This window comes from Nicotiana attenuata, unplaced genomic scaffold (assembly GCF_001879085.1).
Source record: "Nicotiana attenuata strain UT unplaced genomic scaffold, NIATTr2, whole genome shotgun sequence".
In the NCBI taxonomy this organism is placed as follows: Eukaryota; Viridiplantae; Streptophyta; class Magnoliopsida; order Solanales; family Solanaceae; genus Nicotiana; species Nicotiana attenuata.
The window spans coordinates 311,139-328,739 of NW_017671076.1; the positions used below are offsets into that span (position 1 = coordinate 311,139).

The window sequence follows — 17,601 nt, forward strand, 5'->3', positions numbered from 1 at the left end:
GGCAAAATCACTCTCTCTATCGAGAGGTGTGAGAGTGGGTAAAATTGTGCAACGGTTATAGCATAAGCCCCAATTATGTCCATCGAACCATAGTAACATCTACCCGTCAATTAGCCACCTAGGTGACATCACGACCCTAGTGCCCTTCTTCCCATTAGATACAACTTTAGCAATTATCTCGTAGCATAATCTAGTTTCAATTAGTAGTTTGATAATAGTAGTTTATAATTGAAAAAACCCAAAAATGTTGGAAGTGACATTTAGAACAATTACACGACTCTAGTCTAGATAGATACCCAGCTCCAATTGCTAGCTCTCTGAGGAATTCGATCCCGGCCCTCAAATCGGGTAAAAGTTATTGCGACCCTCTCTTCCTACTTTATAGTAGTGTGGAGTTGGCAGCGATCAGATACTGGCAGCAACAACACACTTGTAGATGAAGCAAAGAAGACACTACATAACAACTTCAAAATGAAGGACCTGGAGAACTTAAATATTTTCTGGGAATAGAGATCATAGATCTAAGACAGAGATCCTATTAAACCAAAGAAAATATGCTCTACAACTCATATCAGACACAGGATTAAGTGGTGCAAAACCTGCTAGTTCTCCATTGGAACAAAATCTGAAGCTGACACAGTTGATTATGACAAACACATGAACAAGACAGATGATGAGGAACTAAAGGATATCAATGGATATCAGAGGTTAATAGGGAAATTGATATACTTGACTATAACCAGGCCGGACATCTGCTTTGCAGTACAGTTGCTGAGCCAATTCATGCAACATCCAAAATAGTCTCACCTAGAAGCAGCAATGAGAGTTATCAAGTACATCAAGAAGTCACCAGGCATAGGTATATTTTTGAAGAAAGGAGGACTAGCACAAGTGACTGCCTATTGTGATTCAGATTGGGCAGCATGCCCAAACACAAGAAGGTCAGTGACTGGCTATGTGATCAAGTTGGGTGATTCATTGGTTTCATGGAAGTCTAAGAAACAACAGACAGTGAGCAGAAGTTCTGCAGAGGCAGAATACAGAAGTATGGCAGCAGTCACTGCAGAAATTGTTTGGCTAGTAGGACTGCTAAAGGATCTCAATGTAAGAATATAGGAACCTGTGGCAGTATACACGGATAGTAAAGCAGCAATGCAGATAGCAGCTAACCCAATCTGTCATGAAAGGACCAAGCACATAGAAATAGACTGTCATTTTGTGAGGGAGAAGATTAAGGAAGGACTGACGCACCTGACTATATGCCCACCAAGGAGCAAATTGCAGACATGATGACCAAAGGATTAGGTGTAAGTCAACACCATCTTTTATTGTCCAAACTAGGAGTGTTAAATTTATTTCACCCTCCAGCTTGAGGGGGAGTATCAAAACTATAGGGGTCAGTATGTAACTAGAGAAAGTTAGAGTTTGTTAGTAGAGAAAGTTAGGTCGGTTAGTTGTTAAATAGAAAACTTCCAGGAATTAGTTAGCACTACTGTTCATTTTCTTCTTTCATCTCTCTGTAACAATGTAAGAAGAATACAGACTTCTCTCTTTCTCTTTCTAGAAAATTCTTCTCACATCTTCATTCTTTGCATATTGTTGATTCATAGATTGTAAGCTCACAATTCAAGTTCTAACATAAGTAATTATGAATTGTAATTAATATAGTAAAAAGTAATTTTTTTTCCAAGAAATAATATTTAAGTTGACTTGATTAATAAAATTCCAATAATGACTTCAAATATTTTACCAACTCATGTGAATAAAATCCATGGCAACTAATTCGAATTTCCAGTATGAAATTTAATCTAATTTCTACATGGGATTAACTAATTCATATTTTAATAAAGGAAAAAAAACAACAAAAACGGAACGACTATATTACATCTAAAACCAATTACAGAGTGGCTTTCTAAACATGCTCTAAATTTGTTCATAAGCATTTTCTTTTGGAGGAGACGTGACCTCATAAATCATTTGGGGAAAAAGGGATGATTTACAGGGTTCATAACTACTCTTACTGGTTCATAACTACGTTTACTACAATAACTACGCTTACCACACGACGCTTACATAGCCAACGCTTAGATCGTACGTAATTAGATCGCATTCACAACGACACTTACATAGCCAACACTTAGATCGTACGTAATTAGATCGCATTCACGACATTCTTTCCTTCCCCCGCCCAGCTCGCTACGCCAAAGAAAAAGAACCAAAAGAGAATGAAAAGTATGATATCATACCACTTGAACAAATTACGGCTAATAGAGCAACTTATCCAACCATCCTGGAATATAGGAAGTGTCGAAAAGAAACATATTATTTCTAAATGCATTGTATTTTCTCTGAAACATAATGCTACACTCAAATACATAATTGACCCACTACAGGTTGCTCGAAGCCATCATTGGAGAATAATGGAGAGGACCAGTTACAAATCCAATATTTTGATTTCTATGTATCAATATTCTGGTTTTCTTCATCTTCTCCGTTGATCCCGGTAGGGTCCTTCATCCTCCTGGTCCTTCAAGAAGCCTAGGAAAGCAAGAAAACCAAAAAAGAAGAACCCACCTTTCCAATTGCCTCCACCACCCCCACCTCCACCTCCGCCGCCATCATCATCACGAGGGGGAAACCCAGACCCCCCATCATCCAGTGCAGGAGATTTTTCCTTACCTGCATCCAGTGTCGACATATTAGTGCCCACATGATAGTCTGCACTGGATCTTTAACAAATACAAGCATGGCTGTTGATTTTGTGTTGATAAACTTTCGGAAAACCATTGGTTAAGTAAAGGCTAAACGGATGCTGTGATATTTTTACAGCAGCAGGGCAGAATGCAGACACTACTAACCATAAGTATAACAGTCAAAATAACTGAAATGCAAAATACAAATTGTTTCCATTTGTTCCACCAGTTGCTATAAAGAACATCAACAAATTACCTTGAACTGGTGCAACTGTAATGGTTGATTGTTCCCGTGTGACCGTCTGCGTCTGGCCTTCAGCACATCTGGCATTCTGCGTTGATGCAAGAAACAAGTGTTGAACAGAGATGCTAGTAGCACTATAGATTCAATGATGCAACAAAATAAATCAAATACTGAATGCAAGTAATAGTAGGCGCAGCAGTACTAACTAATATACAAACATACTAACTGCAGTAATAAACATACATACTAACTGAACGGAATACCGAATACTGAACTATATTAAAGTAACCAAATCCTCTTTCGTATTTTCTTGTCCGTAATGCGTTATAACCACTTTCAAGTAGTAAACAAACATATGTCTTCACATGTTAACCACCCATATCAATAAACAATAAGTGGCAAATAGAGAGGCTAATATATTTGTTGTAGTAAATGCAGTTGATTTTCAATATACTAACTGCAGAATCCTGCTTCGCATACTGAACTGCACATATGGAGACATAAGCCAATGTGATTACTATGTGCCATAAACAGCTACTTGCTGTAGCATTCTGAAGCTCTGAAGCTTCTCGCAGCAAAAATCACACAGAATTAATAAGAAATTACTGAACCACTAGAATCACTATAGGCGTGTAATTAGCTAAGCATGCACTCCTAGCAATTACACAAACACAAGTACTCAAGAGACTGTTACCAAAGCAGCAGAACATATTATTGAAGCACGCTTTTCTTGGACACGACTTATCAAGCGTCTTCTGCTGTTAATGACTTGAGACTGCATGCAAAGCGGCTGGAGGCCAGCAGGAACAGATACTATTGGCTTGAATTGCTTATCCCCTGCTCTCACTGTGACAATAATATCCAATTATCAACAATTAAGATAGAACAAGCAACAGGATGAGCAGCAAATCTTCAAAAGTATTTTGCTAGCATTGGATTTTAAACTATCAAATGTTTTGGTCACATCTTTGTCAAACCTTAAACGCAAATGTTAAATTAGTACTTCGAAAATACCATCACATTGAAGTAACTACAACATCAAAGACGAGATTTGTTTTACTTTTTATTTTTTTCTTTTGACAATTAAAACAAAGACAAAAGCTTTGACTTGGGGAAAAGGATGCATATCAGACTTCCATGGTGTTAAGCAGCAAAAAATTTAGAATGCTAGACGATAGATCATAAACCAAAATTTTCACTTCAACCAATTTGCTGTGTATGAAAGTATTATATATTTGACTGTGAGCGGGTGAGTGCAAATTGATGTTTTCATAGAGAGAAGAGAAAGCTAAGCTAAAACAGTCTAGTTGTATATGCAAAACAGCAACTGATATATTACAAGGGGATCATTACTAAATGTGCCTATCTGCCTTAATTCCTACAGCACTTACACAATAATGCCAATCAGATATTTTACATCTAATCCGGTTCCCTAACGTATTCAGAGCTTCGAATCAGAGAGAGTTGACAGTCCACCAGACTCGTAGGGAGCATGAGGGGAAAGTTCTATGGATCTCACGTTTAGAAGAAACCTGCAAGACGGGAGATAGAGGAGTTCTAAAGGTTGATGGCGTTACTCTATGGGCAAACCAAGCCTCGCCTTAATAGTGATTGGTTTATTCACAATCAAATCTTTTTACCAGAGTTTGTTGGTGAGAGAGGAGACACATTTTCCGCATTTATCGATTTGGATTCCTAGGACAGTGTTGTGAAGAGCGTGAAGCGAGGAAAAGCGACAACCCCCATTACGCTTAAAGCGAGAAGCGAAGCGCTCGCTTTTTTGAAGTGAAGCAAAATTTTTAAAAAAAAATTAAACTAAATACTAGGCAGTAATTAAATTTAAATAAAATAAGAACTAAGAATAGGATATAAAAATTAGAGGAAGGGTAGTAACTCTCTGATAAAAACTGGGCTGAGAAAGAAGAACCCAAGGATTGGCATCAATTATGAGAAAGAACCGAAGGTAAAAACAAATTCGCCAGCATTTCGCGCTATTTGGACGTTTAAACAGTGAAAGAAAAAGAAGAAGAAGAAGAAGAAAGAAGAAAGAAGAAGAAAAATCAAAACATACTTGTTGTTGTTGAAGACTTGATTGAAGAAGAAGAAGAACCCTAGTCGATGCTATCAGATGCTCTGCTTTAAAACCCTAGTCGTTGTTGTTGCTGTTCGTTTAATGAAAGACAAAACTGATTTCGTTTTTAATAAAATAGGGTTGGGTCTGTTTTAAAACACAGAAGCGGTTGCTTCCTTCGCATCGCATCGCTTGATCGTTTCTCGCTTTTTAGTGGGAAGCGGTCGCTTTTTTATACCTGAGTCGCTTCACCCATATGAAGCGTGCACCTTCTCGCTTCGCATCGCTTCTCGCTTAAAGCGAGGAAGTGGGCGCTTTTTTAAACACTGTCCTAGGGCTCCTAGGAAGGTGTTTTTTTTATTGCATGGTTGGCAGCAAGGGGAACGATTCTGACAGCTGAGGATGTGAGGAAGAGAAGTATTACACATATCAGCTGGTGCTACTACATGTGCAAATGTTCGGGCGAAGAAGTTGATCATCTACTGTTGCATGGTACAGTAGCATCAGGTCTGTGGAGGGTGGTCCTCAATTTCCTTGGTGTTCAATGGGTGATGCCAGGTACCGTTAAAGATATGTTGCACAGCCGGGTGAGTAGACGTAGGAGAAAAAGACAGACGGCATGGAAGGTTGCTCCGTTCGCTCTTATGTGGATCGTATGGAGAGAGAGTGAAACATGAGAGCTTTTGAGGGGATTGAAAAAGATTTTGCAAATTTGAGGAATAGCCTTTTGTCTTTAATTGCTTTTTGGTGCACACATGAGATCCCTACTCGTATAGATAATTGGGTATCTTTTGTAGAGAATCATGTTTTGTTGTAGATTCTACCTTTTGGTATATCTCTTGTATACGGGAGTTTTCAATATCATTAACCTTGTTAAAAAAAAGGATTCTCAATGAGCTAACCAAGAGAAGTTGATCCATTAATGTTTAACTGGATCAAGCATCACTATGTGATCCTAATTACATGGATATTAATTATGACATCCCTTATCTAAAAAGACATGCAGAGGTACTTGGTTAAAAGAATCAATAACGGGATATACACAAACATACCTATTGGCAAAGTAACTGCACTCATAGTGGTGCTAGCAGTTGACAACATCTTTTTGCAATAATTCTGAGTCTCCCTGAGACCGAACTCCTATAATCCTGCAATCCAAAAGGAAAAGTAGATTATATGCAATCCATACGGAATAATAATTGCACTTGCAAGAGGATACCAACAAAAAAATTGCTTGTCATGGAAATGGAAAACCATTATCGCCTCAGTTGGCAAAATGAAACTACCAACAAAAGGGCGGTGGTGTCCAATATCAGCAGTAAATGACTTCATTCGATCATCTGAGTTTCATGAGTGTTTGATAATACTAAGACAGTGAAGCCTTTGGTGTGTCAAGAGCGAAGGAACCGCATATATTTTGATGGAATCTCAACTCCAACTCACACTTTGAAGGCTTTTTGCTTAGTTAATCTTTACGGTTGGAATTATCTTAAGCCTGTACTTAGTCCAGTTAAATTTTTTGGATTTTGTAGGCTCACTGAACTTTAGCTGATAAATTGTCATGAGCTAACATTATCATCTCTTTTGTACTCCTTTTGCATCTACTTGATGCCATTTAATGATATTTACTTACTTCATCAAAAAAAATAAAACACTAAGCAGTGAAGCTTATACATATACAGAAAATCAGTCAATATTTTTTCGGTACACTATTAATCCTGAAAGGTACAGTTACAGCTCAGTGAGGCAACTAAAGTTCTACATTACAAATTTCCAGATTATATTTCCGAAGGAAACAAAATATCACAAAAGTAGGAAATGCATTTAGAAGGTCAATTCTGTCTTCACTGCCCACAGCAAACCACATTTTCTCGCGCATTCCTTTTTCTATACATCCGGCTCTCTTAATAAGACATTAGAAAGTTCATCTTGGGCACTATGAGAAAGTAGACAAGGAGGATAAGATGCATATGAGGGGGGAAATTAGCAATCAACATGTCCATCTTGACCTTTTATAACTCAGACATCTAGAAACAACCACCATTGAACCTAAACTTCACACTGAAGCAGATCAGTTAATAATTCAAAGCCTGACACACAAGAGCTTTATTCATCGAAAAGGCGAAAAATTGGATCCAAACATTATTTGCCTTTTTTGCTGCTAGCCCTATAATCTGGAGGAAACAGTTATGCATCCCAAGGTCATATATACTCAAAAATAGCAGTAAAGTCAAACTAAAATAACAAACTTAATTGAACATGTAGGTGACAATCTTATAAAAATGTAAATACAACCTACTCCTGTTATCTGTTCCTTTATGCCTATGCCTTGTGCTGGTGCCTATACAAGATTATGTACTCCTAACAGAGTATCAAAATGCGACAGATTCAGTTTAATGTGCTCCTAACACAATATCGTGATTATTTACTAAAACTGAATATTTAACTCTAACTCATGTTTTGAATATTGTAGGATAAATTTGAGAGTGTTGACATGAATGATCATCGTGAACATATCTTCGGATGGATGAAAGAGTTATGGAACAAATGGAGATGACACTTACATGCAAAATATGTGAAGGATAAGCCAATCCAACATGCTCTTAAGAATATTCCATAGGGAGTAGACAAGAAAGAATGGGAGTGGTTAGTAAAGGAACATTTTTCTTCAGAAAGTTTTCAGGTATGCCTAGTGATTTAATAATTTGGAACTACGATGAAGCTATAAAAAGGCTTAGATCAACAGAATGAATTCAAACTCCACATTCATATTCACGTAATGTTTCACAAATATAGGCGAGAAGCAACAGGAATGCAGCAAATCGAGCTAAGTTGAAGATGCTTCATCATATTGGTAGCAAGCCTATTCGTGAGATCATTTATCAAAAGGTATTATCATAAAACTTCGATTTTCCTAAGAAAAATATTTACGAGCTGTTATGTTTTCCTAAAACTTCGATTTGCCTTTGATGTAAAGGGCGGAAAAGATGGCAACCCACCGGATTTGGCGACAATTTTCTTTGAGACCCGTAAGAAAGATAACAAGCTTGTTGAACCTGAAGCAATTGAAAAACATGTATGTTTGGCAAATTGAATATGTAAATTACTTGAAATTATGGTGGATTCAGATTTTAAATGTGTTTTTATATATTTTGTAGGCTCAAATCGAAGAAATAGTTCAAGCTGATCCATCTCTACCTAGCATAGAGATTGTAGAAAAATGTTGTGGACCTCAAACTCGTAGCCATGTGTTTGGATTTGGGGATGGAGTGAAGGCGAAAGATTTGAAAGGTGGAACTTCTTCAAAGGCTGAATTACTGTCCGCGCTACGTTCAACTCGAGAAGAAAACAAATCTGTGAATGAGGAAAACAAATCCTNAACGTCTTCATAAAGCAAAGTAAACCCAAATAAGCATTCACATAAAAAAGAAAGACAAACCCAAAAAAGGAAAGGAAAAGGTGAAAAATGGGTTAAAGACAGACCTGATACCCGATAGAAGGAGAGTGAAATTAGAATCTGCCAATATAAAGAGAGGAAAATTACTTGTTCTTTTGTTGGGCTGAGGAGAGCTTATTGAAGGGGAAGGAATGACGAAGAGGGGAAGGAAGAGGTGATTACTTGGATAGGAATTTGTTTTGGGATGAAAAAGGTTATGGTTTCGGGTAATCCGCCTGTGTGCTAAGACCCGTTTTAGCGAGTCAGAGTTTCTTTCACTTCTGATAGTCTAACAAATTGGCAGGTTATCGCAAATATTACAGGATATAGCTTATAAGCATTTTTCTGTCATATATAGGCCTTTGGAAAAGTTAAAAGTGCTTATAAGTCAAAAATAAGCCAAAAGGAATTAGTTGGTTAACCCCGGCTTATAAGTTTTTTGCTTATAACCACTTTAAGTTTGATCAAGATTTTTACTATAATTCTCTATTTATATCTGTGTGATTGTGTATTAATATTTGAACTGTATGTAACAAATAAGAACATATCAAATTTTTGATGTATTATTTTCTTAGTGTTGTGCTGATGAAGGCAGTTTTTGTTTCTCTTCAAATATTTTGTCCTATTTTATTTTTTACTGAGAAACTTTTGTCAATCTATATTATAACTTATGATTATATGCGTATCATAAAATAAATTATATTTATCATAAAAATTATCTTATCTAAGCACAGTTGTATTTAAAATAAAATAACAAATAGAATATTTTGTATTTGAATCGATCTTAAATCTAAAATTTTAAAGAAATTATGCCCTAATAAATGTAAACAGTTCTAAGGTTATTTAAGTCATTTTAACAGGAAAAAAAAAAAAGCTTATCAACACTTTTTTATCAAATACTGCAACAACCATCATCAATTTCAGCACTTGTACCCAAACATGTAACTGCTTATTTATTAAATCAGTTTCAACACTTAAAAGTGTTTTTCAGCACTTAGTGCTTATCAGCTAATCCAAACGGGCTCATAGTAAATGGAGGAAAAGAAATAAAGTTCCTCTTGGCTTTATTACCATGAAACTCTTTCCTCTTCAATTTTTTTTTTTTTTTTTCGCAACTTTCTAGTCTTGCTATTTTATCTTGTTTCCTTCAGCTTTCGTTTCCTATCCCTCAATTTTGCGATTTAGAGCAGATATATCCCCGTTAAAAAGTGGTGATATATACCCCTGTCGTTACAAAATGGTGCAAATATACCTCCTATCGTTAGACAAATGCCGAGCATCCAACGAAGCGGCCTTTCATTCTCTTATTTCGTCGTGGCACATTCCCCCCTCCCCCCCCACCCCCACCCCAAGCACCCCCGGCTCAGGGGACCTGTGAAAAAAAAGAGAAAATCTTAGACCTTATCTTAGATGTTTAAATAAAGTACGGGCTAGGTCTTTGTACCCGGATTCTGTGATTCAAGCAAACCAATGCCTTAAGCCACTCAGCCATACCTTCAAGTTGTTGATTGGAATAGAACTGCTGTGCCGGGTTTTGGTTACATGCCCAAAGGAAGGGTCATCTGATCGATCAACAAAAATTTTTAGAAAAATCTTTTAGCTTATTTTTTAGTTAAAAAAAATTTTCTTGTCGCTTTTAAAAAAAAAAATCTACCTATTTTTTTAGTAGACATATTTTTCTAAAGCCTCATGGTATTTTTTTTTCTAGTTGATCGGGTCTGATTTCCTTACAAAAATATCTTTGTGGCTAAAAAAAATCTACCCTGTTTTTTAAACGAATTAGACTCGACCCACGAGGAAAAAAAAATTACCACGTGGCTTTAGAAAAATATATTTGCGCCATTTTGTAACGACGGGGCTATATGTCCACTACTTATTTAACGCGGGGCATATCTGCTCTAAATCGCAAAGTTGAGGGGTATATTTGCACCTTTTTTCTATTTTTAACTATATCTTCCATAATCAGGTTACGAGGATATGCACTAAAAGTTTATCCCTAAATTTTGGGGGTAAGTTTTAAATGGTATCATGATCCAAATCTATATGATTAACAACTAGTACATTATCCAATTCAAGGGAACTAACCCATATAAGCCATTTATATGTCTCTAACGTGTATGCGGAAGTATTTTTGAAAACATAATCATTCTAGATCATTATAACCAATGCATGAATACAACCTTTAAATAACACTTTTCCAATAAATAAAAATTCATTAAAATCAAGTGTTTATTTCCTGCATGCCATATGAGTAGTCACAGAATTATAACCTAAAAAATAAATAATTGTCGATAGACTCTTTCTGACATAGAATGAAACAGCCAAAGAAGAAAAGCCACAGTGACTTCAAAGAATAAAGTAAATATCTCTCCATGATCAAAAGTGTGGAGTCTCACCAAAAATATAAGTAAAATATGTGGAGATTTCCTATCCACGATGCTCGTGCTGCTCAGGACCAGTTTATAAAAATAAAAATTTGGCCAACTAGACTAAGCTCCGTATGTCTGATATGTACCATAATTAAATTGTTTTCCCAATAAGTAGGACAAGATTTAAGTAAAGTCATGAGATATGTAAAGCATTGATATTGATATTAAAAAGAAACATTTATATCGAATCAAGTTATACAATGTAATGAAACAACAAATAACACATATCAAAGTCCTCTTTCTTAGCCGCTAACTTGCCTCCTTCTTAGCCTTCTATACTACTCCTTATTCGTCCTATTCTCCTCCTCGTCTATACTCTCCCTACCTTAAAAGACGCTACTTTTTTGGCTTCTACTTTTCCTTAGACCTTTCCACTCCACCACCAGTCCCTTTTGTGAACACCCTAGTAACCCTTCGAGACCCCTAATATCTCTCTAGTAGCTTTTGTAATGCAATTCGCTGTCGTGGTCCACATACTTCTCGCGTTCCCACAGCTCCTTCAGGCCCATATAACCATCAACTTCTCCCCCAATTCTTGAGGTTTGTCCATAGTTAAGGTTCCCCACTTGATCTTAGGTTGACTATACACCACTCTCCTTTTCTTCTTTTACTTGATTTCTAAGTCCATTACCAAGAGCCAATGATAGGTCGTGAGGTTCTCACTCGGGATAACCGTGCAATCTGAGCATAGACCTCTGTCATGCTTCCTGAACAACAGGTAAATAATTTGAATCTTGGCCGCCGTACTCTGGAAGGTGACCAAGTGATCCTCCTTCTTCTGAAAACTCGAGTTAGTTATTACCAAATCAAAAGTTTCGGTAAAATCCAAGAGCGAAGTTCCTCCATCGTTTCTAACTCCAAAATCGAAGCTGCCATGCACGTCGTCACAAGACCCAGAAATTGTCCCGGTGTGACCATTGAAATCTCCTCTTGTGAAAAGTTGCTCGGTGACCGAGATACCACGCACAACCTCGTCCAAATCCTCTCTGAAGCGCCTTTTGACCTCCTCGTCCAATCCCACTTGAGGTGCTAAGCACTAATTATATTTATAAGTAAATCCTCCAATAACTAGCTTAATCGCCATCGACCTGTCGTTACCCTCCTAACTTCTACCACTAACTCTGTAAGTTCCTTATCAACTAAATCACCTACCTCATTTTTTTTTTGAGTACCACAGTTTAAACCTATCTACATCACGTGTCTTAGTTTCCACCTATCTAGTCTCCTGGACACAAGTTATATTTATCTTGCTTTTCTAGAGAATCTTTACTAACTCTATAGACTGTCCTGGCAACGTCCCTTTATTCCAGGACCCAACTCTCAGTGCCTTATTATCCTTGCTCCCCGCCCCACCTGAAGATATGACCTTGCTCCACCATCACTCACCACAACCACTATAATCCGAGGGATACCAAGCTAGTGCTACATCAGATACAAGCAAAGAGTTAAACTAAAGGAATACAGACTAAAACTTTAATATAACGCACTAATTAAGAGAACAGATGAGCAAATACAGACAAGCAAGAGTTGCAAGTGATGTGTTTAAATTAGAGCAAGTAGTTTAACTAGCTGTAAGAAAACTACATAGTCATTTGATTATTTTTCTAAAATTTTGGATTTTCAACTCAATGAGAATTTTGTTTATTAAATTTATTTGAATGGAACTCCAAAATTTTAGGATTTAAGATTATTTACTGTAAGTACAAAATAATATGAAAATATTTCTGACAAAAAAAAGAGAAAAAATATAGAAAAACTTAGAATTAGATGCTTTCCTAAATTAACGTAGAATAAAAGTAGGATTCTTATTAGCTTTTACATGCTTAGAAAAATACGGAGCAAATTCATTTCCTTTTTTTTTTTTTTTTTTTTTTTGTATGCAGTATATTTCATGTATATTACGAACTCCTTGCTATGTACTCCATACGAGCTTAAGAAAGAATATAATAACTGTAACTACAAATAAAACAAAGACAAAAATTAGAAAACGAAAGCTTTCATAACAATTCCTAACGTGTTACAAACTTGAAACATCACTCGATAAAGAATTCAATTGAACTTGATCAGGTGATTGATGATTTGAGATACAGCAGCAGATCCAATATAATGAATGAAAGAGATGGTTGTTTGCTATAGAGGTATGAGCGACGCTCCTTTGATCACGATCCGTGTCAAATCCTGCAATTCAGTTAATGAGCCTACAAGTCTGAGGGGAAGGAAAAATCAGTGAGGTACAGAAAGTTTTCGAATGTTGCAGCATCTCTTGACAGTAGATGGCCAGTGAGAAGACATGAGTTCACTGCAGATGTGATTGTTGATGCAGAGACTGGCAATTCACTAGGAAAAGATTTGTATAGCCATAACAAGATAATCATCATATATACTTGTGCAGTTTTTCTCTTGTTACTCGATTCTTTCAAGGACAAACTCAATAATCAATGATATCCCCTGCCTGTTTACACATTTCTTTCGGCACTTAAACTCCATTTACTTGTTTGATGGAAAGAACGAATGAACAGCAGGCTATAAAGCAGAATAAATATCTAAAAACTGAAAGAATGAAAGAATAAGAGTTGCCTAGGTAAACTGAATTATCACATGGTATTTATTGCCTTCTAACTCCTTGACAAGCACTTAGAATTTTAGGCCATATATGTGGAATAAGAGCAGGTTTCTCATACTCCGATTAACCTAAACTATTCCTACAGAGACCCGCTTTAATGCATTTGTTTTTATAGCAAAACTAACCAAGATAACAATTCAAAGGTCCCTTATCTACATGACCAACAAGGGAGAAGCACATGGTTTTGCTTCTAACCTGCAGTTGATCATCTAATTGTTTTAAATTATTGTCATTGATGAGAAGTACCCAAGTATGAGCTGATATCATTACTAATAGGCCCCGGTTGTCGATCAAAGTAAAGAAAAAATAAAAGAAACTTAGCTTAATCCACAAATTTAAGGCCCCATATCAACATATCAGCACATGGCTTTGCCTTTGGTTGTTAGTAGCAAATTTCAGCTCCAACTCAAAGCCTGTTTAAAACCTCTTGTTATATAACCCCCTTTTCTATGGACCTTTTTCATCATCAAGTAAAGCATTATCTATTCAGCCATCAAAAGGTTCTAAATTTCTAGTTTACTTTCTTGCTTCCAAACTTTCAAGGAAAGAAAGAAAATGCTCAGTACTAAGAAGCTCATCAAAATGGCAAGGAAATGGCAAAAGTTCGCGATCAAGCAGAGAAAGAGGATTCCACTTCCAAGAACTGGTAGTGATGCAGACAGTTGTAGTACATCTTCATCCTCTATCGCCAGGAAAGGCCATTTTGTAGTCTATACAATTGATCAAAGGCGTTTTATCATTCCATTGGCTTACCTTGAAAATGAGGTCATTGGGCAACTCTTGAGCATGTCTGAAGAAGAGTTTGGACTACCAAGTGGCGGTCCTATTACATTACCCTGTGATTCAGCGTTCATGGACTACATCATGTCACTGATCAAGAAAGGTGTAACTGCTGGAGATCTTCACAAAGCATTGCTCCTCTCAATTCCTTCATGTTGCTGTTCAACTTCTTCTTTTCACCAAGAAAGTGGAAATCAAGAGATTCTTGTTTATTGAGACATGAAATGGTCATATTTTGTAAATGATAGCTCAAAACAGATTGTATAGCACATGAAAAATAGGCAACTGAAAGTTGTATTATTACAGATGGAATAGTGCTTTAACATTCTCATCTTGTAGTCAGAGGCGGAGCTAAAATTTCAATTCTATGGATTCTGTATTCAAGAACAATGATTTCTATTGGGTTCTAAATTTAATATGTGCACATATATAATAAATTTCTTAACACAAATACACTGTTTGAGCAAAAGCTATTTGGTTCGTCCGAACTCATAACTCGGTTTCTACCTCCGCCCCTACTTGGAGTAGCACTATTATTTTATTGCGGGCAATCAACTATTGTCTATCGAAACTTAAAGACGTAAGAATCAAAACAACGCAAGTTTAAATGACATGAAAAATTAATCGTAACGAGTTTAACTGAAGTGAAGTCATTAACTGTTCCTTTTCGACACTTCCTTGACAGTTAAATTTCATACTTGATCAATATAGATTGAAAGGAAGCTGCAAATTACAGCAACCATTTAGAAAGTAATAACAAAGCTTAGCGGTTACTCCTACGCCACACTAATCGGCCACCACATTGATTATTGTTTCAGGTAATAGTTCATTCATATCCAGATGTAAAAATAGATCCAGTAAAATCCTACAAACGGGATCTGGGGAGGGTAGTGTGTACGCAGACCTTACCCCTACCCCGAAGGAGTAGAGAGACTGTTTCCGAATGACCCTCGGTTGTAGAATCAAACTAGAAAGATTATAATTTTGTGCTCGACCAAATGGATAAACAACCCGAACACACCAACATGTACAATTAACCTCCTGGATAGTCAATGAGTCTTGTTTTTTTAACATCAAAAGTCACTTCAAATTACCAGCTCACTATTAGTACTGCTCGTGAAAAAAAATGACCTTAGCACATCTAAAAGATCTGATAACATGAAATTCTCAGGCATGATCCATGAATCTCAGAAATTAATTTAAGTTATATACACTCGAGTGTTTACATTTTCTTTTACACTAAGTGAAACTTTATCTTCGATAGTAAGTTAGTTACTGTTTTATCAAGTTACCAACTAATGTTTGTTATATATATATTTAGCTATAATTACCTTATAAGCGACTTGATTTTGTAAATATGTCCGTCCACAGAACTTAAACTCCGCAGAGAGTCTCTCAAATTTGGGTTATCGTTGCAAAGTTTTTATGTAAAATGTCTATGGATGCAATAAATTCATAAGGAAATTAGAACACGTGAACTTCAACAAGACCAGTGCTCTGAGCAAGGACGACTTCAATAGTCCTATCGAGTTTAGGTCTCCAATATCCACTCTCAGATTGCATAGGTTGTCGGATTTCAAGTTCCATGTCTTTTGAGAATAAGCAATCACTGGCTGATTAACAAAAGAAGAAAATATTAGGCAAAAATTATGGCGTGTACAGTGAGGAATTCTAATAAAGGAATTGACAAACAAGCAAGGATGCAACATTTATGTGAGTGATCAGAAAGCAAAAAAAGCATAATATTAATATCTCACGATGATCTTTCATGTCTCTCTATGATTCAAATATGTTGCACTGGTTTTAATCACATTTAATGCAGTGATTTTTATACAAAGAAAAACCAGCCAAGATGACAATTTAAAGATCACTTTGTTGAAATTCCAATACATTCACACAGAGCCTACACAGCGGAATATTAATAGGAACGTACCTTCAGCCATGGTTGTTCAAGTAATGTGGGAAATTGCCTTGGAAGAATTTTGACAGAAAACCTAGAGCCTTCTAGCCTGAGCCTATGATAGGATGCCAGATTGATGGAATCGCAGGCGTATTTATAGGTAGGCTAAAGACTCTTAGGCAAATACTTTAGCCCTAGGGACTTCTCCATAAATTATAATTACCCTAGGACTCCTAATATATGGTAATTTCTTTCGATCAAAGAAACTACCATATATGCATAACTACAGAATATTATCTGATATATTATTTCGTTTGGGAGACAAGGTAAATAATTTTATTACCTTATATGTGGGCCACACTAGAAGTCTCTAGAAGAGACGGCAATTTCTAACATTCTCCCACTTGGCTTACATATTAAAATCTGATAATCCTTTATAAGAGAGAAACATATAATATGGCCATAGACTTTATCACTCAACTAAAAGTTATGCAACAATCACTTTAACTAGAATATATTATTACACGAATCATGGCGGTCATGCTTTTATACAAACACTTCCTTCCATGTATTACCATGCACAATATATTCTAACAAAGTGTCTAACAACTTTATGAATGAACTTAATATAAGTCATTCAGAGTCCAACTTTATTGATCCAATGATCACAACTAATACATGAAAAATCAGAAGTGTGCATTGTCATGTATATCAAAATAAATATAATATCTAGACAAACTGTTAGAGAGCAAGGCAAGACTGAATTGAGCTACTAAGTCCCATAAGGGTTACATGATCCTTGAAAATATTAGCCGGCAGACCTTTAGTCATAGGATCAGCAATCATCAAAGTAGTACTAACATGCTCAAAATTCACATCTTGCTTCTTCACATAGTCTCTAACCATCAAGTACTTTATGTCGATGTGCTTGCTTCGGCTGCTGCTTTTATTGTTCTTAGAGAAGAACACTGCAACTGAATTGTCACATAAGATTCTCAATGGCCTTGAAATGGAATTGACAATCCTAAGGCCGGAAATAAAGTTTTTCAACCATAACGCCTATGATGTAGCTTCATAGCATGCTATAAATTCAGCTTCCATTGTGGATGTTGCAACAATGGTCTGTTTGACACTTCTCCAAGACACAGCACCTCCAGTAAGAAGGAAAATGTATCCTGAAGTAGATTTACCAGTGTCTTTGCATCTACCCAAATCAGAGTCTGAATATCCAATCACCTCCAATGAGTCAGAGTATTTGTATGTGAGCTTAAAATCCTTGGTTCCTTGCAAATATCTCAAGATCCTTTTACCATCTTTCCAATGGTCAAGACCAGGGTTACTTGGATATCTGCCAAGCATTCCTACCGCAAAAGCAATATCAGGTCTAGTACAGACCTGTGCATACATAAGGCTCCCAACAAGCGA

The 17,601-nt window shown here is 36.4% G+C and overlaps 4 protein-coding genes across 5 annotated transcripts; 2 read left to right on the forward strand and 2 right to left on the reverse strand.

Annotated features, from left to right (window-relative positions):
• Nucleotides 1–2,222: 2,222 nt before the first annotated feature.
• Nucleotides 2,223–8,742, reverse strand: LOC109205733. 2 transcript variants are annotated; one of them, XM_019368476.1, is made up of 5 exons: nucleotides 8,553–8,742; nucleotides 6,061–6,156; nucleotides 3,632–3,783; nucleotides 2,950–3,025; nucleotides 2,223–2,679 (listed from the first exon to the last, which is right to left on the reverse strand). In XM_019368476.1, the coding sequence occupies exons 2-5, from the start codon at nucleotides 6,107–6,109 to the stop codon at nucleotides 2,483–2,485; spliced, it is 474 nt and encodes a 157-aa protein (XP_019224021.1). In that variant the 5' UTR covers nucleotides 6,110–6,156; nucleotides 8,553–8,742; the 3' UTR covers nucleotides 2,223–2,482. The 2 variants fall into 2 exon arrangements, with proteins under 2 accessions (XP_019224021.1, XP_019224020.1); XM_019368475.1 differs by having other exon boundaries at nucleotides 8,492–8,741.
• LOC109205722 lies at nucleotides 7,480–8,400 on the forward strand. The gene is made up of 4 exons (XM_019368466.1): nucleotides 7,480–7,691; nucleotides 7,805–7,897; nucleotides 7,986–8,084; nucleotides 8,167–8,400. Exons 2-4 carry the CDS (start codon nucleotides 7,847–7,849, stop codon nucleotides 8,398–8,400), a joined length of 384 nt encoding a protein of 127 aa, XP_019224011.1. The 5' UTR covers nucleotides 7,480–7,691; nucleotides 7,805–7,846.
• Nucleotides 8,743–11,480: 2,738 nt separating the features above from the next.
• On the reverse strand, nucleotides 11,481–13,763 carry LOC109205723. Its single transcript, XM_019368467.1, has 2 exons — nucleotides 13,692–13,763; nucleotides 11,481–11,909 (listed from the first exon to the last, which is right to left on the reverse strand). Exons 1-2 carry the CDS (start codon nucleotides 13,761–13,763, stop codon nucleotides 11,481–11,483), a joined length of 501 nt encoding a protein of 166 aa, XP_019224012.1.
• A 223-nt stretch (nucleotides 13,764–13,986) lies between these two features.
• Nucleotides 13,987–14,655, forward strand: LOC109205726 (auxin-responsive protein SAUR68-like). Its single transcript, XM_019368469.1, has one exon. It carries the CDS (start codon nucleotides 14,052–14,054, stop codon nucleotides 14,490–14,492), a length of 441 nt encoding a protein of 146 aa, XP_019224014.1. The 5' UTR covers nucleotides 13,987–14,051; the 3' UTR covers nucleotides 14,493–14,655.
• The last annotated feature ends 2,946 nt before the right edge of the window (nucleotides 14,656–17,601 follow it).

Excerpts from the sequence above, each read along its gene's own strand:
- LOC109205723 (XM_019368467.1), bottom strand. The coding sequence starts at position 13,763 with ATGATATCAGCTCATACTTGGGTACTTCTCATCAATGACAATAATTTA. Across the intron at positions 11,910-13,691 it reads AATTAGATGATCAACTGCAG|TGCTTAGCACCTCAAGTGGG; the intron begins GTTAGAAGCAAA and ends AAATATAATTAG.
- LOC109205733 (XM_019368476.1), bottom strand. The coding sequence starts at position 6,109 with ATGTTGTCAACTGCTAGCACCACTATGAGTGCAGTTACTTTGCCAATA. Across the intron at positions 3,784-6,060 it reads TGCAGTTACTTTGCCAATAG|TGAGAGCAGGGGATAAGCAA; the intron begins GTATGTTTGTGT and ends TTATTGTCACAG. Across the intron at positions 2,680-2,949 it reads TACAGTTGCACCAGTTCAAG|GTAAGGAAAAATCTCCTGCA; the intron begins GTAATTTGTTGA and ends CACTGGATGCAG.
- LOC109205726 (XM_019368469.1), top strand. The coding sequence starts at position 14,052 with ATGCTCAGTACTAAGAAGCTCATCAAAATGGCAAGGAAATGGCAAAAG.